This window comes from Vipera berus (genome assembly GCF_964194415.1).
Source record: "Vipera berus genome assembly, chromosome: 13".
NCBI lineage: Eukaryota > Metazoa > Chordata > Lepidosauria > Squamata > Viperidae > Vipera > Vipera berus.
The window spans coordinates 2692033-2717972 of NC_138216.1; the positions used below are offsets into that span (position 1 = coordinate 2692033).

Genomic DNA, 25940 nt, shown 5'->3' on the forward strand with positions numbered 1-25940 from the left:
GATGGAACCCTCGGCAAAAACACTTTACGGAAGCTCGCCGGTTTCAAAGTGAAGAGTTTTTTGGTGTTTGGGTTTCAAAGTGCTTTTGTGTGCGTTGCCTATGAAATATCGTGGCGGGCTTTGTACATGAGGGACTCCGGAGATTAGCCAGGAGGGTGGAGAACAGCTAAAGCTAAATAGCAATGGGCATCTTGCATAATATTCTTAGCTTGGCATTAACGTTGTGCCAGGTCTCCTAAAAAACAAAACAAAAAACCTTTAGTGTCCTTTTAAATTTGAGGGGTGGATGCAGCCCTTGGATTTATAAACTAGGATTCAGGAGGTATCGTGTATGAATTCCAGTTGTGCTTATACAATAAACCATGTTCACTGAATTCAGGCTATTTTTTTTTTGCAATCTATCTGCTGCTTCTGTTTCTCTACCAGCCTAATGTGCAATAGGAGTTGTATTCACATGACATACTAAGACAGGGGGGGTCAATCTGCTGGCCTGCAGGCCGGATGCGTCATGCCGAAACCGCGCCCAACCCAGCTCCGGCAATGGGGAAAAAGTCACGATACGTCGTGACACGTCACGTGACATTGCAAGTTTGACACCCTTGTACTAAGATAATGTTTCCTGAATTGTGGTCTGCGTCTCTTCAACCAGATTCTGATAGATCAGAATTTGGAAACCAGGTTAGGGATGGGGTTCAAACTCCAATCCGTGGAACTTGGTCACTCTGTGTTCAGGTGACATGTAGACACAAAGAAGACATTAAACCCAGATACAGAGGTGGGATCCTTGGGGCTCTCTGAGCTTGGTTGTTTTCTTATAGATGCATCACTGCTAGTTGAGGTTGTCGCACACTGATGATGTCACCTAGTTGGGTAATGAAATGACTACAAGAAACCAATCAAGGTCAGAGAGCAACCGGTACCCCACACTCCTCCTCCTCCTCCTCCTCCCTGCAAACCCTACTCCCTTTTAGCACTGATGATGTCAACTAGTTGGCTAATGAAACATCTGCAAGGAAACCACCAAGCTCAGAGGGCATCAAGGAGCCCACAGTCCTCCTCCGCCTCCTCTTCTCTGCAAACCCCTCTCCCTTCTAGCACTGACGATGCCATCTAGCTGGGTATTGAAATGTCTGCAAGAAAACAACCCAGCTCAAAGAGCACCAAGGATATCAGAGTCCTCCTCCTCTTCCTCTCCAATAACCCCCTCCCTCCCTTTTAGCACTGATGATGTTACCTAGTTGGGTTATGAAACCTCTGCAAGAAAGCCACCAAGCTCAGAGAGCACCAAGGGCCCCACAGTTGAACTCTGAGCTACAAATATTCTATCGGCCAAATATTCTATTGGTCAGCATGCAGCTTCTCAGACAGATGGGAGACCCTAGCCACCTCAGGTGGTGACACCTGGCTGAAATTGATCTTTTGTAGCAGGATCAGATCTGGCTAATACAAGGATGAGGGACCAACAGAAACACACACACCACCCCGACAACTAGATTGGGACGTTAAGAAAACATTGTAGAACAAGACAATGGCAAACCGCCCCCATCTTGGCCATTTCTACCTGGCAAACAGGTGAGCCAACTAGGCTCCGTTAAGGTTAAAAAACCTTCCAGTTTACAGAGGGGGCTTGGGTGGGAAGGGGAGGCTGCAATTTATAATGTTTGAATTCTTTGCAAAAGCCAAATGCCTCTGGTTGCTCCACCCTGCTTCTATCGCAAGTTTCGGAAGCATTTTTTCACCTATTTCTCACTTTACCTGTGTGCAAGAGGTGTTCTTTGATTATTCCTAAGATGCTGGGTTAGAAAAGTAATAATAATAATAATAATAATAATAATAATAATAATAATAATAATAATAATAATAATAATAATAATAATAATAATAAGAAGAAGAAGAAGAAGAAGAAGTAGTAGTAGTAGTAGTAGTAGTTGGAAGGGACCTTGGAGGTCATCTAGTCCAACCCCCTGCTCAGGCAGGAAACCTTATACCATTTCAGGCAAATGGCTGTCCAGTCTCTTCTTCTTGTGATTCCCATTTGCATCCAACGAATATAAAGCAACCCCAGGAATTATTTTTGGTCCTTCTTGAACCACCGGGTTCCTCTCCGGTGCCGTAAGAGAAATTTGGGGTGTAGGTAACATGCCAGGAGGCCACGGAGGGGGAGACTGGGGGGTCCGCTGGGCACCAGGAAAAGAAGTCAATGGCTTGCTGGGGGTGGGGAGGGGGCATTTGCTGGACTCGCGGTCTTCCACCCATTTTATTCTGCAAGCTTTGCAAGCAAGAGGCCGCTTTGATGCGAGCGCTTTGTCAAAGCCTCTCCGGGCTCTCAGTTTTAAGACGCAAAGCGGGAGGAAAGCCTGCAACGTGGAAGGTCTTGCGTGGCCCTGCTGCAGCCTGAAGACCCCCCCCCCATTCTGTCCTACCTTGCTAAGCCGTAACGATGTCACGATAGAAACCCCCGCGGGTTGCAAGTTTGCTTAAAAAGCGGTGCCAAGCTCCTGCAGTGCCTAAAGGGGGCAATTTTTTTTTAAAAAAAGAAAAAACACAACCGCCCCCCCAAAAAAATTAAAATAATATAAATTCTTTAAAAAAATAAAAACCGGAAACGAAATAATAAAAAATTGAAACTGAAATAAAATATGAAAGATAAAAATAAAATAAATGAAAAATGAAAACAGAACATAAAATAAAATAGAAACGGGCCACCGTTGCACCAACCTGACCTCTCCCTACTTACAAAAAATGTAAAAAAAACAAACAAACCAGCGAGAAAAAAAAACCGGCGCCGTGCTGCATCCCCCGCGGTCTTTTTGCACCGCTGGCGCAGCTGCATCTTCCTAATTACTATTAATTTCCCCCGAGCGAAGGGCGGGTCTCTTCGGCGCAACGTCGCTGTCGCTTCCCTGGCAGCCGGTAGGGGGCGCGGTGGAGCCGACGCCTGGCAAAGCGGCAAAGCCCCTCTAGCAGGCCGGGTGGCAGGGTGGTGGGGGGGGGAGAGGGAAAGAGAGTAGAAGAGCGCGCAGGCGCGCGGGGCTTAGGCGCGCGCGCGCTATTTCTTTTCTTTCTTTCTTTTTGCCCCTCTCAGCCGTTAGGCAGGGAAAGAACGCCACGCCCCTCGGACGCTTGATTGTCCAATCAGCGGGCGAGAGGCTCCCGAGAAAAAGGGCGGGAAAGAGTCTTGCGCTCTTGCCAGTTGGAGGCTGGCAGGCGAGGGTGTGTGCGCGTGTGTGCTGCTCCTGTCTCCCCTCAGTAAAGACGAAAAAGTGTGTAAAAGTATAAACCCACGTACTATGACACACAACCATAAGTCGCCCCTATCCCAGACACGCGCCTATATTCATCTATATCTAGGCTCTATGAAAGAGATACCTGGGGGGGGGGAAAGAGACGGTCCCTTGGGATATCTCTACATGCACGCCTGTAACATACATGAACACAGACAACCACTTAGCTGCGCCTTTTGGGCTTCTATGCACGTGCAAATTGCACCCAAGGGCGAGTCTGCCGATGTGTTATCTCAATGCTTTATTTATCCCTGCAGAAATGGAAACCTGTCAAAGCTGCCTGAAGAGCAGCCATTGTTTAACTGCACCTTCCATTCACCCACACAAGAATTTAATTTCCCCCTCATCGTATAGGGCTCCTTGGAAGGAACCTCTGAGGCTCTGAGGGGCTTCCGTGGGGTGGGGAGATTATTGTAACCCCTTAAAATGGTGGAGGGTCTCTCAGGTTGCAGTTTCCTTGCTGAGGAAATAAAACAGGTTTTTCAGTCTTCTCCAGGGTTTCAGCAGCTATGGGATTTCCAAGGCTCTGGGTGATTAATTTTTTTAAATTTTCACAATGTCCCTGTGGTGTAGGTTAGGAGGGCAGTTGGTGTGTGTGTGTGTGTGTCCTTATATATTTTATTTATTTGTATATAAAACCTATTTGCTGCCCATCTGGTGTCCAACAACTCTTAGCAAGGTGCTAAGGAAAAGGGAGATTTCAGAGATAAAAGCAGACCTGGAAAAAAGTTGGGAAATTAAGGCCAGGAGGGAAGAACCAGGGGCGGAAAACCTCATCCGAGGAAATGGATGGATGGAAGAAGAGAAAAGGCCCAAAAAAAGAGAGCAGTTTTGGTCTGGTGGTTAAGGCTAAAATCCTAGGAGGTTGTGAGTTCTAGTCCTCAGGCAGAAAAACCAGCTGAGCAAATCATTTCTCTCTACTCCCAACCTACCTCACAAGATAGCTGTGGAGAAAAGAGGAGCAGGCAAGAGGATTAGATAGGTTTGCCGCTTGGAGTTGTTTATATATATAAAAAAATAAAAGTGGGATATCAATAAAATAAACAATTGGACAGGTTAAAGTTATCCCCAATAGAGGCCAGGCCATTCAGGGTTAGTTACATTGCGGCTCAGGGAACTGAATTTGCAGAAGCCCTGTGGGGAAAAAATTGCATAGCTCAAAGTTTTTTTCCCACCCAGGCTTCTAGTCCTCTGGCAATTAGTGGGATTTCTTTGCGTAAAGCCATTGCTTGGGAGAGTCGGTTCCTTGGGATCAGTCAGACTGAGGAATCCCTTCCATGGCCCTAAAGCATGCCTGCCAATGGCATGCACAATCCTTAAGCGGATGGGGGTCCTTAGGGGGCTTGCAGAGCTGTGCTTTCTACATATTTACTCAAGAATAAGTCCCTCCAGAGAGGGCCGCTTTGCTGTAGTCATCAAGACAAGTTGGCAACCAGGAGATGCTGCAGAGAGCCAGATGGATGGATTTTGGGCCACTCTCTCAGTCTCAGCCTTAGAAAAGAGGCACTTCTGAAAAACCCAGACAAAGAAATAAAATAAAATTGCAGGGACTTGACTTAACCAGGAGTCAACCACGTACACACAACACAGACACACAGACACAACTCCTCCACACGCACCAGCAGCCCACACAAGGCCAGGGAAGGCCCCAGGGACCCTCGGCTGCTCCACAGATGGGATATGAAATAGCAAGTGCCAGAATTGGGGTCTTCCTCTGTCTCTCTTGCACTGTAGGATGCAAAACCCAAAAAGAGCTAAAAGAAGGAGAAGAGGGACACACACAGACACCCCTAGGATTAATGATGTATGACCTATCACTTTGTTGTATTGTGTGTACACTGAGAGCTTCTGCACTGGAGGCAAATTCCTTGTGTGTCCAATCACACTTGGCCAATAAAGAACTATTCTATTCTATTCTATTCTGTTCTGTTCTGTTCTGTTTTCTATTCTGTTCTGTTCTATTCTATACTGTTCTGTTTTCTATTCTATTCTATACTGTTCTATTCTATTCTATTCTATTCTATTCTATTCTATTCTATTCTATTCTATTCTATTCTATTCTATTCTATTCTATTCTATTCTAATTTCCGGTCCACTCCATATGTTCTATTCTATTCTGTTCTGTTCTGTTTTCTATTCTATTCTGTTCTGTTCTGTTCTGTTTTCTATTCTATTCTATTCTATTCTATTCTATTCTATTCTATTCTATTCTATTCTATTCTATTCTATTCTATTCTATTCTATTCTATTCTAAATTTCCAGTCCACTCCATATATTCTGTTCTGTTCTGTTCTGTTCTGTTCTGCATTCTACTCCATCCCGAGCTGCGCGGGATTCCAAACGGGCTGCGCGCGGCTTGGCGACGCGCCGCTGCCACGAGAGTCTCAATCGCTCCTTTTTCTTCTTCTTCTTCTTCTTCTCGCCCTGGCAGATTCTTCCGAGGTTCGCGCACGAGGAACGAAGCCGCCGGAGTCCAGACCGAGCCCGTCTCGGGGCGACGACCACCTCCCCGGCCCTCCTGCCCCCCCCCCCCCGCAGCCCCTACGACCGACGGACCCGCCTCCCCCGGAGCTGGCGGGGGGTGGGGGCGAGGGGCGCTTCCCCTCCGCTCGGGCCGCTGCTTCTCCCGCGGGAGGGAAACTCGAGCAGGTCTCCCTTCGCCGCCGCCTCCTCCTCCTCTTCCTCCGCCCCTCCGCCTCTCCTCCTCCCGCCGGCGGGTCGCCGGCGGCGCAGCTCGCCGGGAGAGCAGCAGCAACCAGCAGCGGCGGCGGCGGCGGCGGCTTCTTCCCCAGCTCCAGCCAGGCTGCGCTTCACCTGTAGGCGGCGGGGCTCCTCCAGTCTCCGGAGCCGGGCGAGGCGCCAGCGAGTGGCTCCCCCCCCCTCCACGCGTGGAAGCCGGGCTGGGGGCTCGCCGAGGCGCAGCCGCTCCAGCAGCAGCAGCAGCAGCCGCCCCGGTGGTCCGATCCCCGCGGCGCTCCCTCTGGCCGGCGTCAGGGACTTCGCCAACTTCGCCGGCCCCGGAGGACGGCGGCGGGCGGGCGGGCAAGCGAGGCTGAAGCCAGGCGGAGGGGAAGGCTGAAGCCGCCGCCGCCGCCGCCGCCGCCGCCGCCGCCTCGCCAGGCAGGGCAGTGCCAGCCGCCCGCCGCGTCCTCCAGCCTTGCAGCAGGGAAGGGAGGCGACCGCCTCGGCGGCGGCGGCAGCGGCGGCGGAGATGGAGAGGATGCTGCCGCCGCCGCCGCCGCCGCCGCCTGCTTTGCCCGGGTCTGGAGCTCGCCTAGCCGGCGCGACGAGGGAGCAGCTCGGCCGCCGCTCCAGCTAAGCGGTCCCTCCTCCGCCGCCGGGACGAGGGCGCAGCCCCCGCGCCTCGCCCGCCCTGCCCGCCGCCCGGCTGCCATGCGGGCCCGCCGCTCTGCCCGGCCGCCGCAACTTCGCCGGGACTCCGACGGACCCCGACGGGACTCTGCGCGCAGCCCCGCGCCGGCCCGGGACGCTCCTCGGCGGAGCAGCGGCGCCCGGCGCGGCCGGACACGGATAAAGTTAAACTTCTGCTGCGGAGACCCAGGTGGCGGTGGCGGCGGCGGCGGCTTCTCTCGCCTCTGCCCGGGCTGGTGGGCGTTGCTCTGGCTCCAGCTGCACGTGTGGCGCGCCCTGGCGCAAGGTAAGCGGCCGGGGACCCCCTCGCCTCTGCCCGCCTCCGCTCCGCTTGGCCAGCGCCGGGCATGAATCTGCAATTCCGCCCCGCCGGCACCGGAGCCAGAGCCGGGGGAGCCTTGGCCGGGACTTGGGGGTGGGGGTGGGGGTGGGGGGGCTTCGAGGATGCGGGCTCGGCCGCCGCCCCCCCCCAGACGCTGCAAGAGGGCGGGTGGAGGGGCTACGGGGGGCTGGAGCGGAGGCGAGAGGCGCTCCCCGCAGGGCTAAGCCCGGCCTGCCTCGGTTTCCCTCCCCCCCCGCCCCCCGAGCCGAGAAGCGAGAGATCCGGCATCGCCCGCTTTTGGCGGGCGGGCGGGCGGGGATGGGGGGCTCCGGGAAGCAGCCAGGAGCGAAGTCGACCAGCCAAACCCCCGCCTCGCCGCCCTCTGGGGAGGGGAGGGGAGGGGAGGGCGAGCTTCGCTGCTCGGCTGTCCCGTCCCTCGCGGAAGTTTCCCGTCCGGGCTCAGCTGCTCTTCCCCCACCTCTCCCCCCCCCGCCCGGGTTGAGTCTGCCCCCCCCCCTTCTTGTCCCGAGAAACGCGAGAGGCCAAGCCAAATATTGGCAGGCTTTCTCCCAACCCTTTCATCAATCGAGTGAAAGTGGCCCCTTCCCTGGTATTTTGTATTGGCCCCCCCCTTTCTTTCTTTCGTTCTTGTTTTTTTTTTGTAATAAATATCATCATGACCTTTGGGAAGATAAATATTTGAACGGATACTTAAACGAGGTTTCTTGCAGTCCGCAGTGAAGCCAGTTTTGCATGCATTGGGCTTGAATCAATTAAAATGACCTTTCCGATATTGTTTTTTTTCCTCTGGTTGAAGAGCGAAAGTAACTTTCCCTAGAGAAAGCGAGCCTTCCTTCTCGCTGATTAGCTAATAAGATCTGAGCATTTGGGAGTAGTCAAGACAAAACAAGTCTGCAGCTTGGTGCAACAATCGCTTGGAAATAAGCCTTGGTGTATTCAGTAGAAATGGCTTAAATGTACTTAGGAACTGGATTGTGTTACCAGAAGTGATTTTATTTTATTGAAGCTTCCGTGTTCTGCAGCTTTAAGAAAAATGAGTCTTGCTGTTCCTCAGTTATTGAAGATGTTCCTTTAGCAGCTCAGTGTTATGGCTTGGATAATAAGTGACCTTCTGAATACTGTAAAGATAAGGCCGCTCCTTGCGATGTAAGATACTTGTAATGGTCAGCAGGCGTGCACTGCCAAGCTAGGAAATCACATTTCGAGGGGATTATTAAGTATTAAGCACTTAAAACTCCCTGGTGCCAAGTATGGACCAGGGATTCAGCTGCTAGCATATTTTGATTGGTGCTTAAGTGACCACTTCATTTCCGGAAGTGCTAACAACGTGCTGGTTATTATCCAGCCTTTCTTTCATAGCCCTCTGAAAACTATAGGATTGATTGAGGAGCACATGGAGCAAACACAATTTGTTCAAATTATGAGGCTGTGATTCCTTGTCCCCTAAAGTTGATTTACATCAATGATTAGGACTGAATCTTTCAATGAATAAAAGGCACAATGGGAGTTGGTCTTTTAAAGGGAAAGGATTGGCATTTTGTTGGTACTTCAAATGACTGAACTGGTCAGGAGCCCAGGAATCTTATGGGTTTCTTGTAGCAACTCAAAATAAACAGACCAACAACATGGAAAGTCTTGTTCTAAGCTATTAATAAGTTTGGGACAAGCAGCTCTCCTGCCCCATCTTGAAAACTTGAATATTTGAGATATAAACTTTATTTAATGAAACCCCACAACAACTTGTATGTTTCATTAGCTTTTAAGGGATCACAAGACTCATTTGAAGTTGGAAATAGGGCCTGTGCATTATAATAATAAAGTCTTTATTGATTAGCCCTTGGGCCATATCAAAGTGCAAATTTCCAGCAACAAATTGTTACTAAAATTTGATAAAGGCAATTTAAAATGGAATTTGATAAAATACCATTTAAAATGAAATAGTAATAAAATACAATCTAAAATGAAATTGTAATAATGTACAATAATTTAAGATATAGATACAATATGATAACATTATATTTCGACATAAACATTATGATATGTCCCTAGAAGTCTGTGTGAATTCTTTTTGAAGGGAAACCAGACATCAGGGCATATCACCAAATCTTTCAAAAAAAAAAGAAATATGGTAGGTTTGGCACATGATTCAGTAGTTCATAGCTGGTGGCCTTTGGGGTGAATTCAGGGCTTTTGAGTAAAAGGAAATTGAAGAAACCCCTTCCAGGGAGAAGTCAAGCATTTTTCAAACTATGGAGATTGTCCTCTGAAGTGGAATCGCCAAACAAAATATAGTTTTCATCCCAATTTGGGGGCATTGACAGTACTTGATAAAACAATTTCTTGGTGCTATAGATTACCTTGTATTGGTTTTTACCTATACTGTAGATCAGGGGTGTCCAACCTTGACAACTTTAAGACCTGTGGACTTCAGCTCCCAGAATTCCCCAGCCATGGCCTGCTTGGACATCTTGAATAGGCTGCTAATTTACATCTAGAGACTGGGGCCCTTGTTTTTAATGCTTAACAGGAATTCAGACTTTCCCCCAGTTTAAACAACAGCTATCCCTACCATATTTTGCAATCTGGTTTTTGACATCTTCATTTTCCAAAGCAATTTAAGTAGACCTTTTAGAAACCTTGGCTGCCTGGAATCAGTGCTGCAGATCTAATTGTGGTCTAATTGGCTATAATCTTACAATGCTGAAGTTGGTACATTGTTCATATTTCCTATAATTAGTGGGATTTAATTTGAGATTATGTTAATTTCCTATTAGATAGCATCTGAAAGAGTTGGAGATCTGTGGGACAAAACTTCAGCTTTCAGATAGGATGAATAATTTTGAGCCCCCTTTGGTTTTCCATGTCTCAAGCAGAGATTGTTTAGCATTTGTATTTCCCAGAATATTTTTGTGCCTCTTTTTTTTCCTTTTTAGCAAAGGTTCTTCACTGACTTTTTAAAACAGTTTTTGCTTTTCAGTATTTTGTTTTCCTGGCATATGATAACATATTTTCATACAAAATAACTTCCTTCCAGAAATTTAATACAAACATTCCCAATGTAACAATTCAGCCTAGGCCAGTTTCAATTAATCACCTACATAAAAGGCATCAAACACATTGTTACTAGATTTAGATTCTTTTTTTGGCTACAAAAAAGAAACAGACTCACACACAATTTACTTTGGATGTAATTTGTTGATTGGTCCAAAAGTTTTCTCAAACGGCTTTGCTGGGTTCTACAGCTCGAATTGATTAGAGGCCTTTTGCACAAAGGCATCCTAGGAAGATTACTTGAAACAGTTTATGAAATGGAGAAGGTCAAATTTAAATTGATTACAAGTGATGGATCATCATAAATCTCCCCCCCCCCACACAAAGAATCTTCATCCTTCAACTTTTAAAGAAGTTTTTCTTTTAAGTGTTTTTTTTCCCCTAGTTACCTCATGACCCTTATTTATCACCCAAATATTGGTATCCCAAGAAGAGAAAGAAGTGGCTATCCAGTTAGAAGTATGCTTGGAAGAAACTGGTGATTAAAATTTATTTCAGGTCTCTGGACCAGTTTGGTGGAAGACTTTGGCTGAGGGAGAGGCATGGAGACCTTGATTCTCTTGAACTGGTGGTGGATTGTCTAGTTTCATATTTGAAGGCCACCATCAGTGTGGCAATGGGGAAATTCTCTTTGACCCCCTAAGATGTAAGCTGAGGAGACCCCACAAGCTTCTTTTCATTCCCCCCCCCGCTATCCCAAAGGTGCTTTTTCACAAGGCAACTGGATTCTCTTGTTTTTCTTTGAAAACCTTTTGCTTCTCATCCAAGAAGCTTCTTCAGCTCTGACTTGGCTGGTGGGGAAGTCAGAGCTGAAGAAGCTTCTTGGTTGAGAAGCGAAAGGTCTTCAAAGAAAAATAGGAAAGTCCAGTTGCCTCGTGAAAAAGCACCTTTGGGATAACTATGACCTGGATGATTTGAGAATCTCCATAGACATTTTCCCCTGCTGTTCTGCATCTACACCGACCTGCTGAAAGCAGTCATCTAGAGATTTGAAGTGCCATGTGGTTAGTATTTATTTATTTATCTATCATGAACGCTTTTCCGCCACCTCAATCATTTCCCTCGAAGCACCTTGCCTGAACAACATACCTTAATCACCTCACAAATAATTAACACATTATCAATGTTACCAAATAACAAGTAGTTAACAGAAGCCACAACAGGCTTGTAGTTTGCTAATAAACCCCAATACCCTGGTAGTTTGCTAATGCTGCTCAACCTCCCTCCCCACCACCCATATTCTATCTGGATTAAGGTTAACAGGTCTTTTGACAGTTGCCTGAGGGGCTGTGATGGATTGGATGAGAGCTGGCAAATTGCAGCTGCCTCCAAGATAAAGGAGATAAGGTGGTTACAGGCCTGGAAAGTCTGAGATAGTCCGAGATGCTCTTAGGCACCTAACTGGGACATCCTAAGTGCCACGTAACTGGTCAGAAACTGCCGCCCCATTTTCCTGTGAGCTATCGGGCCCAAGATAAGGAGCTGACTTTAGCTAATAAACCCTTCCTTTCTTCCTTAAATACAAATAGAATTATTAAGGGAAAAGGCATATCTCACTGGAGGACATCTTTCAACATACTTTTCCCCCCCCAGTAATAAGCATTTTTTAAGCATTGAAAGATGGCAGGGGAGGGGGGAAAAGATTTGGGTGTAGACGCAATATATTTTTATATTTGGTGGTTTTGTGGAAAGGCTGAGCTTTTTTGGATTAAAGTTCAAGTTTTGTTTGCAATCTTTTTTTTTTTTTCTTCTTTTTTCTTTTTTGTTGTGTTTGGAATAATTATAGATGTGGTACTGGAAGAGGAACGGTCGATTACAGAAGAGTTGACTTTAAAGTTTTTTTGATTTGGGATCCTTGGTTAATTTGGAAAATTATTTGTAAGAATGTTATATCATGGAATGGATAAAATGGATGGAGTTTATTTAGGATAAGTATAGGGTTGAGAAGGGTTTTTTTTTTCTTCTTTTTCCTTTTTTTTTTTTGTCTTTAATATATGTTTAATACTATTAAGGTTTGTTCCATTCTATATAAGCTAGAGAGTGTCCTTTTCATATTCTAGTTTTTTTTTTATATATATATTTAATATTGTTAAGGTTTGTTTTATCCTATATAAGCTAGAGAGTGATGGATTTTAGAATTTATAGTTGTTAGTATATGGTTGCTTAGGTTTGCTTTTTTTATATATATATACCTTGTATTCAGCTCTGGGAAGTAGGGGGGGGAGGGGGGGAGGTAGGGGGGGGAGGAGGGAGGGGGGAGGAGGGGAGGTAGGGGGGGAGGAGGGAGGGGGAAGGGGGTTTTTTTAAAGGAAAATTGTATTTTAAAACTTTTCAATTAAAAAAAAAAAAAAAGAAAGATGGCCTAGACAAATTATTTTCTTTGGCACTTAACAACAGGAGCTGAGTTTATTTTTTATTTTTATTTTTTTAGAGAACTAAAAACACAGGGTATAGCTTTAAGCATTCTTTGATGTAAAACAGCACTTTAATGCTTAACGAAAGAGACCACACCTGGTTTTCTTAGATTAAAGAGATGTTGGTGCAATGTTTTATGACACTTGATCAAATCTTTAATTTAAAATGGTTTAAAGAGTTGAATGCTTAAAGTGAGATTAATGTTCCATGTGCTTTATTAGAAACCGCCCCCCACCCCCCCAAAAAAAAACTGATGGAAGAGGAACATATTGTTATGTGACAATGGGGCTTTTAAGACATCAATTATAGGAACTGGTAGCATTGGGAAAATGTGCTAATTTTAATAATTCCATAGAATAGAAACAGCATTTAACCTAGAGAGCATGAAGAATTAAAAAATGACACTCAGTTTACAAACTTGTTATCCACTAAAGGCAGAGAAATATCTGAGAAGTTGCAAGTATAGCCAAAGATACACTGTAGAAAGGCTGTAGAAAGTCTGCAAATCTTCAGGTCAGAAATTTTAAGGGGAGGGGGGGTTAACAATACACAGCAGAGACCACTTTCTTAGTGCTTCATTTCCGATGGTTGCAAAATGCATATTAATATGCTTCTTTGGTGCTGTTGAACCTAAATAGAACCAGCTCTGGGTTGATCTTTGATGCTTGAGAAAGATATTTCTACTCACTCTACTAATAGAAGAATGTGGAGATAATTTGGATAATCAACCCCCTCCCTTTGCTGTCTTAATTTTATGTATATTTGTGTTACATTGGCAACAATCTTTCTGGAAACACTATTTGCCAAAACGGCCTGGAATTCTTTCCGCCACCTTGCCAGCATGTTGGAAAGACGATGAGCTGGAGGTATCTGATCTCTTGGAGAAAGTATCACTACTGCTACCCCAGGGATGGCAATGGGGAAGACAGATGGAAATACCTAGGTCCTTGAAGTTGGCCTCTTCATTAAGCACCAGCAATTTGTTGCCTTGCGAAATGTTGAAATTTCCAACTCCACACTTGGATTGCAAAAAATAAAAATGTTCTCCTTGTAGCCAAGATGAATTTGAAGACCTGATGGGGAAAAAATATTTCAGTTTTTGCTTTGAGGAGAAGGATGATAATAATATTAAGACAAATGTATTGTCATTGTTGAGAAACTGCATTGTATTTATTGTCTCACCAAAGATAAGAACAATAAACTTAGACAGGAAATCCTTCTCCTCTTCTGTTTTCTACTCTAGCACCTAGAGAGGACTTTTACGTCTCCCTGCTTAAGCTCTGTTATGCTTTGCAGTGACAACCTGCTCTTTATTTTGACTTATGAGCAAGTCAGAAAAAAATGGACTCCCGACTTGCAGATGATACTAGAAGCCAGGGACAGATAAGGGTCAATCCTGTCTGATAATGAAAAACGAGATAGTGTTTTGTGACTTGGGTACACCAATAATGTAGGAGCCTTTTGAAGTTTCCACACAAGAGAAGTACAGGAATACAACTCAGTAGATTGCATTGGTGGCCTGGATTTTGTTATTCTTTTAAAGAGGGAAAATATGCAATAATAGAAAGCGATTCGGCAGGAAGAAGCGATCTGATCCACTTTTCTGATCGTTCATCATTCTGTGAATGCAGCGTGCTTTTTCCAAAACTTACAGGTTTTGACAGCTGTGTACTTCTTTTGCAGCTTTGGCTAGAGGCAATGCTGTCTATTCTAAAAGGCAAATAATAACATTTCTTGTGAGACCAAATGAAAAGACATTTGGTATCAGATCTGAGAGAGCCGAGTAAATGGCATTTAGAGAGTCAGCCATTGCAACAGGGTTCTCTTTCAAAGCTTAGCATAAAACACTTAATTTCACTCAGATACAACAGATTGTTTTTTTCATGACGCTCCTTCAGAATATTGTGGCTTTCACTACCCACCGTTTTCATATTCTTTATGTGCTGCCAATCCAATCTGCTAATGGAATAGACAGAATTATTCTTTCTGCTATCTATGGCCAGGCTCCTGGATAGGGAAAGAGGGTTTGTAACAGAACCATCTTAGCGATGAGCCTTCCAGGCAATACTTGGAATAACGGCCTGAGGACTTAAATTGAAGTCTGAGAAGTACAAGAAAAGGCGATCGGTGCTTTCCCCCCTCATTCCCATTGGTTTGAATTCAAGCCCGATGTTTCTGCCGCTCTGCCTCGTCGCTCAGCATTCTGGGATATGGCAGTCTAATTGGCAATTCATCCTGATTCCAGCCCATAATATCTCTACCACTGCTTTGAAACTGGCAGAGCTTTTACCTGGTCTATTTAGAGCCTGGCAATGCAGGTAGTCAGGTTGAGGATCAAATTAGCTCCATCTGTCCTTTCCGCTTCGCTCTCACTTCCTGAGACATAAAAAGATGTGATCTCCCCTCGAAGTGGTTTTTCATAGTTTTTCAACAGCCACGTAAATAAATTTCAAAAACCAAAAACCCTAATCGGCACAAAGTATGACAAACCTGCCTCCAACTTCCAGGATCTATCTTTAAACGTTTAAGGCCAGCAGGGTCCTCGCAAAGTGACTTAGTGAAGTGTAAGAGAAGGAGTGGCAGAACCTGGGGTCGGAGTGAAAAGAAGCATCAGCCTAGAATCCCTACGTAGCCACAACTGAACTCAATTCACCTTCCTTGAATTCTAAAGTTTTTTTTATTCCATTTATATCCCGCCCTTCTCCGAAGACTCAGGGCGGCTTACAAGCTTAGCAGTAGCCTTCATTCTATGTATATGCCTGCTTATTAGGGCTTTCACACACACCCCAAGTGGCATTATTACAAAGTCAGCTTAATTGCCCCCAACAATCTGGGTCCTCATTTTACCTACCTGGGAAGGATGGAAGGCTGAGTCAACCTTGAGCCTGGTGGGACTCGAACCTGCACTAATTGCAGGCAGCTGGTGTTACTTAAGGAGGCATTAGCCCACTGCTCCACCAAGGCTCTTTATCTGAGGCCAAGCAGGGGTTAGCTGTGAAGAGAAGGTTCCCGTGCATTGGCACGAACAGCAGTAAATCCGTGTAATTGGACCGTCACTGTGTGGACCTGATCTTTCCTGCTTGACATGAAGGGCGATCGTATTTGTTTTAATTATAGAAAAGGATATAAGGAACAAGCCCGCGGGTGTGCGGTGGAGAGCTTTTAGGGATTGTAAACGTTTGGTCCTGCATCAGACCTTCTTCCCGTGGTCTTCCAGATGACGATGGCTCCCACTCCTGTCCTCTGTGATTACCATACACCCCGTCCTTTTTGTTGTATACTTTTCATTTCCAATGATGGATGTGTTTATTTATTTATTAAATTTACTCACCATCCATCTTGCTGTCATGCAGCTCTGGGCGGCTTACCATCTGATAAGATGATATTATAAAAGATCAAAACAGTGAGACAATCAATGCATTAGAATCAACAAAGAAAGAGCTAAGATGGCGGGAGGTATACAATAAAGAAGAGGCGGGAACTTCTATTGTGACGCATTTGTGTACCTTTTCATACACACACCTGTTGCGTATACACCCGATGTACAGTCCTAGCCCTGTCTAATTTTTTTCCGGAGTGCAACCCTCACCGTTGGCGTGCAAATATCCAGGATATCTTTTGCCTGCCCTGCAACCTGATCCATTCCTGTTATTACACCTATTTCTTTCTCATTGCAATTTGGCTGGTTCTCTTTTCCATCTGCCCAGTTCAGGATCATTTTACCAACAGACTTGCTCTGCAACTTGGAAGCACCACCCTTTTGTCCATCTGAGTTTCATTCTCCAGTCCTTTCTCTTCACTCCCTTCCTCCCTAAAAAAAATCCCCTTATCCGGTCCTTCTTCCTCCATTCTGTGCCTTACTCTATACTCTACTGTAGACAGAAGTAATAAGTCTTAGTTTAATTCTGTTCCCTCCCAGTGAGTTTTCCTCTGCCCAATCACATCTGGACCAATGGCCTTTTCTTTTCTTTACTCCACAGCTTAAACCACACTTTTGAATTAAGCAGCAATTTGCATTGTTAACTGGACAGCTCATTTCCCTCCAGATCTTCCAAGGGACAGCTGTCAGCTATCTCTGTGAGGGTGGGTGTGAGATTTTTAATTCCCCCCCTACTAGGTATTTCACCATTGAATTTGTTTGCTCAAGTGCCTTGCCTTTTGCAAAGACATAAATCATGTGTACAAACTTGCAAATGTATGGAAATCAAGGGAGAGAAAATGCGTTCTCCAAAGAGATGGGGGGAATATTTCTAAGAGCTGGGCGGGTTAGAAATTCTCCCAGAATTTCATTTCAGCACCCCCACCCCCCACCCCAAAAGATCACTCCTAAAAGCAGCAATCATCTGATTGTGTTCCTGTTATCTTGGGTGGTGTTTTTCCCCCCCTCGCCATCTGCCTTAGCCACCTCTCCTTGTAGGTGCTAAATTTACAACTTCTGGGAGGAAAGGAAAATTTTTGCAGGTGAAGACAAAGATGGGATTCTAGAGAAAGGAATGGGGGAACACCTGAGGTTTCCTTGCAGGCAGTTGTTGGTTGCTACAGGTAAGAAGAAAATTACAAGGTGGGTTTAGAATCTTCACTTGATGAGGATTATTAATTTTCAAGATGATTGTAGACAATCTGCATGCTTGAGAGGCTAATAATTTGAACGTGCCTGATGATCTTGTCTCTTCTTCAAAGCTGGCATTTACTACAAAAGAATTGTCACTAAGAGAGGGGCAGAGTTTGGCTCTTCAAACTTCCAGTTTGATATTTGGTTATCTTTTCCCCCAAAAAAATCTTAACAATTTTTTTTTAAAAAATCCCATTTATATCCCGCCCTTCTCCGAAGACTCAGGGCGGCTTACAATTTAAAGCACAAATCAATGTGCTTAGCAGTAGCCTTCATTCTATGTATATGCCTGCTTATTAGGGCTTTCACCCCCCCCCCCCAATCGGCATTATTACAAAGTCAGCTTATTGCCCCCAACAATCTGGGTCCTCATTTGACACTGAGATGGTTTAACTTCTGGCGACTTCCAAAAACGGGAGTGGTTTGATGGCTGATTGGTTGGAGAACTTTATCCAATATAATCTACAGCCCTGATGCCGGGCGCGGTGCATCAATTGTTGACTTGTTGCTCCTGACTCAGATCCTGTGTAGTCTTTCGAGACTGGCAGAGGGTGGCTAGGCAACCCATTTAGTTTTCTTCCTGTTTCTTATTTTCCCGATGGATTATTGCAGATAATTGGGATTTTTGTTTGTTTGTTTTAGAACTCTTAAAATGATGCCAGAGATCAAGAAATGTAGGTTTGCTTCCTCTTAGCTTCCCTGGAAACTGGCTGGAATTTAGGCACTTCTCTTTCAGATAAGAAAGCTACGCCTGCATACTTCAGCATAAAATGGGTTGTGAAGTTTGATAGAATTTCTGTACGTGTCAGTTAAATGAGAGAGAGAGAGAGAGAAATCTGGTTAGGAGTTACTCTGTGGAAACATATAATGCGCTTCTCTGAAAAGTAATCGCTCTTTCTTCATCGCTACTCCTAGTCATACTTAATACCTTTTCTTACTTAGAACTAGTTTTACGGTAATGGCAGATCTTGGAGGATTGAAAATGTCCCCCCCACTGCCAGATGTTCTGTCAATGGGAAGCTGTTTTGAATACCCAAAGCAGCAAAATGTTCAGGCTCCAGTTTACAGAAGACCAGTTACAGGTGTTCCAGGGGTTTTAAAATTCGAAGCATTGACGCTACAATATGTTATCACCCCTTTGCCCAGAATTGTTGCCAATCTAGTGTTTATCACTCTGGGACGCCTACTTTGAACTGCTGTGCAATATTGTAATTTTATTTCATCCCTTTTTCTTTTTGTTCTCTTCTTCTTCATAGCAGCATTTTTTTTTAAAAAAAATACATACTCTGTAGGAAACCAGCTTAGCGTTGTAGAAAACAGAGCTTGGGTTAAAGTCCGTGCATCAGGGATTTATATGAACTTGTACACCATGTACTTCACTTCATCACCCTTGTCATGTTTTATCTCTAATTGCTGGTTTAATGATTAAAAAAAATGGATTGTTGTGAGTTGCTCGGAAAGTCGGAAGCGGTGTTCACATGATCCCGGAATGCTGCAATTGTTCCCAGTTGTCAAACACCCAAATTTTGATCATGTGTTTGTGGGGAATGCTGCAGTGATGATCAGTGTGAGGGCCATTGTCAGTCACTTTTTGCAGTGCTGCTGTAACTTTGAACCAAATGAATTCTTGTAAGTCGAGAACCCTCTGTACTTTTCTATGTAGTCAAATTCCCATTGGAATCCATTTGCTAACTACAGTCCCAGCTTCTTTCATGAGCCCGTTGGCTGCTCTAATTCTTTTATTGCAGCAACATTTCCTTTTTTCAACCTGGGGAAAACGAACATGCTCAACTCTGTGGCGCCCTCCATCCCTTTTTGGTGTGACCACCTAAGTGTTGCGCAGGTCAGGCTTAGTTGTGATCGCCTCCTTTCACTTCATCAGAACATCACACTCAGGTACTTAAAATCTTTATGAGCTGAGCTGCTGTATCTAGAAAAGGTGTTCAGTGGGGCTTACAGTACACAGCAGCCCGAAAATTTGGTAACTATAATAACTTTTTAAAAAGCTTTAAAACTCTACGGAAGCAGAGCCTAATATTTTGGCCCAGCTGTGCGTTTATTTTTCCTTTTTAAAAAGCAGAGTTACAATTTTCCTAAGCCACGGCTATAAACTGTTTTAAAAAGTAGTTGTACGGTTGCTGCTTCTTGAGCTCCTGGTTGTCATTCATTTTGACTTAATGGCATGTTATGTTTACTGCTGAATCACTGCAACCTGAAACAAACGGGCATGATGATGTGGTAAATTATGACACATTCCAGCTTTTATTTCCCCATCTGTCAATTGGTACTGATAGGAGGTATCCAGCTGTCAGTCAAAGTTGAGCACAGAGGGTAATGATATTTAGCAGAGATTCGGATCTGAGATTGATTTCTATCACATATTCATGTAAGCAGATTAGTTCTGAACATGCTAACAGAGCAAGCACCCTGTTATTAGTGCAAGGAAACTGATGTTTTCCTTCATTTCCTTCCCTTGCAATGAAACTAGGTCCCAAACTCAAAGTCCTTTTGGTGGCAGAAGAAAATAGCCCTATTGAAAACAAGCCAAGTTGATTCCTGGAGATTATCTCAATATGATTTCATAAGGTTAAACCCAAGAAGTTTCAAGCGTCTTTGCTAATACTTATTTTATTTATTTATTTTATTTTATTAGATTTATATACCACCCTTTCCCGGAGGACTCAGGGCGGTTTACAGGGCATTTTAAAATCACACCAATACAAAATACAAAGTTAAAAGACAAATAAAAGATTAAATTATCCCTGAAAATAAAACCCCAGTTAAAATTCTCAGCCTGGGTCAAAGAGCTCAAAGAGCCAAGTCTTCAGGTCTCGGCGGAATGAACGTAGGTCAGGGGCAGCTGGTTCCAGAGGGCAGGCGCACCCACAGAAAAGGCTCTCCCCCTGGGTGTTATCCGCCGGCAATCTTTTATCGGCGGCACCCTGAGAAGGCCCTCTGCGAGCGCACTGGACGAAGGGAACTTGATGCTGGCAGCAGGTGTTCCCTTAAATATCCCGGACCCAAGCTATTCAGGGCTTTATAGCTTTATAGGTCATCACCAGCACTTGGCCTAGCTAGGGAAAAAAATCATTTATTATTATTATTATTTATTATTTATTAAATTTATATGCCGCCCTTCTCCCTAAGGACTCAGGGCGGCTCACAACAATAAAAAAATTAAAAAAAAACATGGAATACAAAGATTAAAAAAGAATTAAACAATAAATAAAGAAAGAAAAGGACAATTTAAGCCGATAAAAACCAAATTTAAAAACCGTGATCAGTCCAGGCCCGCTTGTTTGCTAAAGTAACTTTAATTCTCATCTCCGGCATGTTTTGTCCTATAGCTATCGAAAATGGTGACCTTCTTTGCAACATTCCGGGGGCTGCACCTCACCCCCCCCACCCTTGGTGTGGTGTTATAACAAGGCCGCCTAGCAGAGTTGTCAGTTTTCATCATATTAACTTGGACAGTTTTCTCCTCCCTATTGCTTATCTCCACTTTGATCCTGGCTTCTGGAATCGCCTCAGAATGAAAAAGCAGCTGGAGAGGTCCTAGTTTGCAATCTTTATCCAACCAGCCCGACACGATAATTACCCTTCCTACTCAAAGCCCAGCTCGCCTTTGGTTGTCGGCCGGGGGGGGGGGGAGGAGATCAAATCCTATGAACCCAAGTGCTTGAGGTGCCAGCTCATAGGATTTGGGCCATAGCTATTCTGCCTGCCAACGTAAGGAAACTGTTTGAGCTGCCAGACTCAAAGAAAAGACATCTGCAAAACACTTCGTGTAGCTTGAGTGCCTGTAGCCTCTTATGGACTGTGGAAGGTGGGATGAATGCAACAAGGTGGGCGATGCAGGGCAGACCCAGGGCTGAGTAGGGAGCATCCCTCAAACCCTTGTCCAGTTGTCCTGGCCAGGTTGTAGGGAAGCGTCTGGCGACACTCATGCTGAGCCCTGTAAGTAGTCATTCCTTTAGGAACAGGCTTATCTGACGCCGCACAAAATTGGCTCGCTGGTTTCTGTGTTAAATTTCCCCAAGGGCTCTGGGGGTAATGCTGTCTGGGGGCCCCTGTGATCCCTCGGCGGCCCTTCTAAGCTGGCTGGCATGAACAGAAGGGGTTCGCTAGGGGCGGGCGGGATGGCATGGGGCCAACTCCCCACCCACCCCTCCTCTTTGCAGATCGAGCGTAATTGCAGATCGCTGGTCTCTAATCCTAGGCAGAGGTATTCATTTTTAATCAGCCCATAGAATTGGCAATCCCGGTAACAATGGCGAATGGGAGGCGGTACAATTCCAATCTGTGATGAAACTGATTAAAAATAAATATTTCCTTTAATTTAATTGGTTTTAATGTCAGCTTCCCAGAAATGCAAGAGTTTTTAAACCAGGCTTTCATTTTAAGACCGCTGCTGGGGTTGATTCTTACCTGAGACCATGTTTGTGGGTGTGCGTGTGCATGTGTGTGTATACACACACATAAGGGCCATGTAGCTTTAGGGATTTGAAGGCAGAAAAGTGCTTAGGAACATGTTGGTGCATTTGTAACAGCAATTTGCCATAGCACTGAGACTTATATACCACTTCACAGTGCTTTACAGCCCCTTCTAAGCGGTTTACAGAATCAGCCTGTTGCCCCCAACAATCTGGGTCCTCATTTTACCAACCTGGGGAGGATGGAAGGCTGAGTCAACCTTGAGCAGGTCTGGATCAAACTCTTGGCAGTGGGCAGAGTCAGCCTGCAATACTGCTTTCTAACCACTGCACTCTTAGCATTAACTTAGCAACTGCGGCTTCTGAAAGCAGTTTGGTTTTGGATGGGGTGGCTTGGTTGAAGAAGCTGAAGGAGCTGTGGTTATGTCTCCTAGAAGACCTTTTTGCCTTTGCATCAGAAGCACTGTATAAATGGATTATTTATTTTATTTATTATCTACGTATTCAAGGCGGCACCCCTCTTCTAGGTTTCCCACAAAAAACAAAACAAAAAACCCCTCTCTAAGCCAGGCCTGCCCCACTGCAGGAGGCTGGATTTAAAGCTTTAGTGCAAAGTGTTCAAACTTGGTAACTTTAAGACCTGTGGACTTCAACTCCCAGAATTCCCCAGCCAGCATGGGCCTTAAAGTTGCCAAGATTAGACACCCCTGCTTTAGTGTCTTTCATTCCCAGTCTAATACCTCTCCAAGTAGATCATAGCAGTGTATTTTCTAAATATAAAGATTTTTCTATTTATTGACTGTGCATATTGTCAAAAACTAGCCAAGCTTTGTTCCATTTATTTATGCAACACTAGCCAAGCTTTATTATTCCATTCATAAAGCTTAAACATGCTGCAGTACAATGGATGCATCTTGTTTTCTGGTCAGTGAAAGTAATTCCTTGGACAAGCCATCCTGCTACAGAGACTTAATAGCTAGTTTGGCACAATTGTAAGGGAGACAAAATGCTCTTGTCATTTTTTAAACCTGATTGTGTTCCCTTCCATTTTATTAATGCAAAAGTTACTTTATTCTTGGTAGTAGTAAAACAATAATACAGTCTAAAGGTTGCTAAGGAAATCTTTGAAGTTAACTCTTCTTCCAGTTGGCTGAAGGTAGCCATGACTCACTTCTACAATTCCCTAGCATTGCTACGTTGCCAGGATACTGGAAAGAAGTTTTATGAGCAACACGGAATCACACATTAAATAATTGTTTCCATTGTTCTGCTTAAAAAAATATATATCCAGGAAGCCAAAAAGATGATGAAATCCTATTACATTTCCAGAATGAATGTGCTGGTAGAGTCCTCAACTTGTAGGTTGTTTCCTGTTAGGAGGATATGACTTGCTCAGACTAGTATTTGTTGAAGTATTTGTTTTCTGAGTGGGAATAAGAAGCACCCACTTTAAAAAAAATGGCTGAGTTGGTCACCATGATAAATTTTTGTTAGGCTCAGGGGTGTCTACAAGCTAGGATTAAAAAAAAAAGTTAGAATGACATCTACGATGATTGAAGTTCTGTCTGTTTCTAATGTTGTGACTCCCGTCTTAAATTAATTCAAAGAAACAGAAGCACAGAATACTTAAACGGTATTCTCTTCTTCAGTCAAAATATCAAATCTTCAAGTTCATTTATCACCAAGTCCTTTCAAAGGAAGAAACTTCCTCCTGCAACAGTTCCACACTAACTGGGTTAGTAAGCTGTCAGAATACACCAAGTAAGAAACTAGTCAAACTATGGAGGATAACGTTTGCCTCCCTGGTTGTAAAATCTTCCCCCCCCCAAAAAAAAATAACCATTTGCAAAGCTATTTCATCTCTTAGCAATCATCGTACTTAACAGTTGGCATTTAAGTGTCCATCTGAGCCTTGTCTGGGAAAAATGTTGATGTCTTGGCAGTGTCATAGCAACACTGAACGGACTGTGTATTTACACACCTGGTGTTAATTATACCTTTTTACTTTTGCAGCACCAATAATACTGACTTCCCGTTGGAACAAAGTTGTTTTTTCCCCCCCTCTGAAATCAGGGCCCAACGGTACGCCTTGCCCTCAGGTCTTCCAGAGCCTTCCCTGCAGTTACTGGATTTCTGCCATCCAAATTTTGCAGGGTTGCCAAGTTGCAAGGTGTTTTTTTTCCTTTTTCAAAAAAAATCCTACTGCTGATGCTTTTGCCCATGCCAAATTGCGGTGTGTAGTTTTCAGGCAGAAGCAGCAGAAGCCATGTTGAGGTGGCATCTCCCTTGCTCCATAGCTCCATGTACACCCCAGGCAGCCCTCAGCTAAAAAACAAGAGCATGGCAATGTGCTGGGTTGTTTATTTGACTCCTGTAGCAAAAATCAGTGTTTATACAGCTGCTACAGAGATTGGGATATTGTTGTTTTTTTCTTCCTGAAACAGCCAGAACAGTAGATAGTCCTTTGTATCTAGGTGGGAACTCGTTTCAAGTGCTAGGCTGTGTTGATATGATATGTTTAACCCATAGGTAACTTAAATGTGGCTTAGTCAGCCAGCTCAAATTTCTAGGTTTACAGAACATTGAATTGTAGATATGGGCTGAGGTCACACATCAGCCTAAAGCATGACTGTCTAGTTTATGGTTTAGTGCATCTGGGGAATGCAGTCTTCCAATAGAGAGGTTAAAGGAGAAAGATCTGGAGATTTATTTATTTGTATTTATTTTTATTTTAATCCCATTTATATCCCGCCCTTCTCCGAAGACTCAGGGCGGCTTACAATTTAAGCACAAATCAAATGTGGTTAGCAATAGCCTTCATTCTATGTATATGCCTGCTTATTAGGGCTTTCACCCCCCCAAGCAGCATTATTACAAAGTCAGCTTAATTGCCCCCAACAATCTGGGTCCTCATTTTACCTACCTTGGAAGGATGGAAGGCTGAGTCAACCTTGAGCCTGGTGGGACTCGAACCTGCACTAATTGCAGGCAGCTGGTGTTACTTAAGGAGGCATTAGCCCACTGCTCCACCAAGGCTGCTTGTGCTATCTATGCTATGCGCCAAATGCAGTTAAAGTGAACCAGGGGCATAGCCAGTCCAATAAAGTAGCGATATAACTCCCATCGCTCCCCCCAAAAAAGCTGATAGCATTGGAAGACATGGAACAGGGGGAGATATTTAGAACTAAGCAGCTTCGTGACTCTGTCCCCTTTGTTAGTCTCTCCTTTTTGAATAATCTTGCCCACTGCTCACTTAAAAAACAACAACAACCCACCATTGTCAAGAATTATGAGTGCCGCCATGAGCCCTACGTCTATCAAGAAGCCAAAAGCAATTTAGCACAGCCACGTTTGGCTGGTGAGTAGATAAATTCACTCAATTTGTCTTCTGAGAATGATTTGCAGGAGCTAAGCGTGCAAAGCCGTCATTCAAATAAAACAGGAAATATTCTCTCCCCCCACCCCCCCGCAGAAGTTACTTTCTGCAGCTGCTGGAATAATCCCTAAACCGACACGTTACCCTGCACAAAACGGTGCACAAAATGGTCTCTTTAGTAGAAGTCCAGTAGAGGGAGTCTGGATCCAGTGAGGAGACAGGAGGCAGCTTGCAACTCCCTTGTAGACTCATAAAAATCTATAATCCTGCATGGCAACAATTCCCTAATAACTCACTCAGCTATGCACCTAAGGAGCACACTGTTCTCCTGTAAATTACTATAAAGATGACTGCAAATAATCTTCATGGCTTACATGAAACTCCTTTTTCATACATATTTTCCCCATTGATTAAATGTAAAGAGACAGCAGATAATGAAACTTTAGGTGGGTAGTTAATATTCATTGCATTTTCCTAATTATTCTCTCAGTGCCTTCAAAATATTGATTTCATATTGTTAATGTAGATGAAAACATAATAAGTCTCTAAATATTTCAGACAAATGGATGAGCATAGTAGCTAAGACCCTTTAATCTGCAAACCTGCAGCTCTTTCAGAAATTAGATTAGTTTTAATGCCGAATCTCTATTTGCTGAATGCTGTTTTTAATTTAAGTAAGTTAAAGGCTACACAACTGATTTAAGACTCTCTCTTTGCATTTTCATACAGTTTAGAGTGATATTTGTTAATAAAAGTAACAAACTTCTAAGTAAATGGCCGTTTTAATTATTGTGTAATTAGTGTAAAATCATAATGTATAGATGATTTTATTGTTCCAGTAATGTATTGTTGTGCATACTTAAGCAGAAGAAATAGCATTAGAATCAGCATGGAAATTTCGGATAAAGTGAATTCTGTCATTTTACTGCATTTCCTGACTGCCAATAACTTTAGTTAAATATTATTAGAAGGGCTAAAGGTTTGGGGTTAAAAAGAGCAATATCCATCAGGTCAGGCCTTAGTAGCTGTGGTCAATTTAGTTTAAGCTGAAAAA

The 25940-nt window shown here is 44.2% G+C and overlaps 1 protein-coding gene across 1 annotated transcript in view; it reads left to right on the forward strand.

Moving 5' to 3' along the window:
- The first annotated feature begins 6560 nt into the window (after positions 1–6560).
- SDK1 (sidekick cell adhesion molecule 1) overlaps positions 6561–25940 on the forward strand; it is a 335333-nt gene continuing 315953 nt past the window's right edge. The window contains exon 1 of the mRNA XM_081337826.1: positions 6561–6942. Within this exon, the coding sequence (XP_081193952.1) occupies positions 6678–6942 (265 nt within the window). The 5' untranslated portion in view covers positions 6561–6677. The remainder of the gene's footprint in view (positions 6943–25940) is intronic.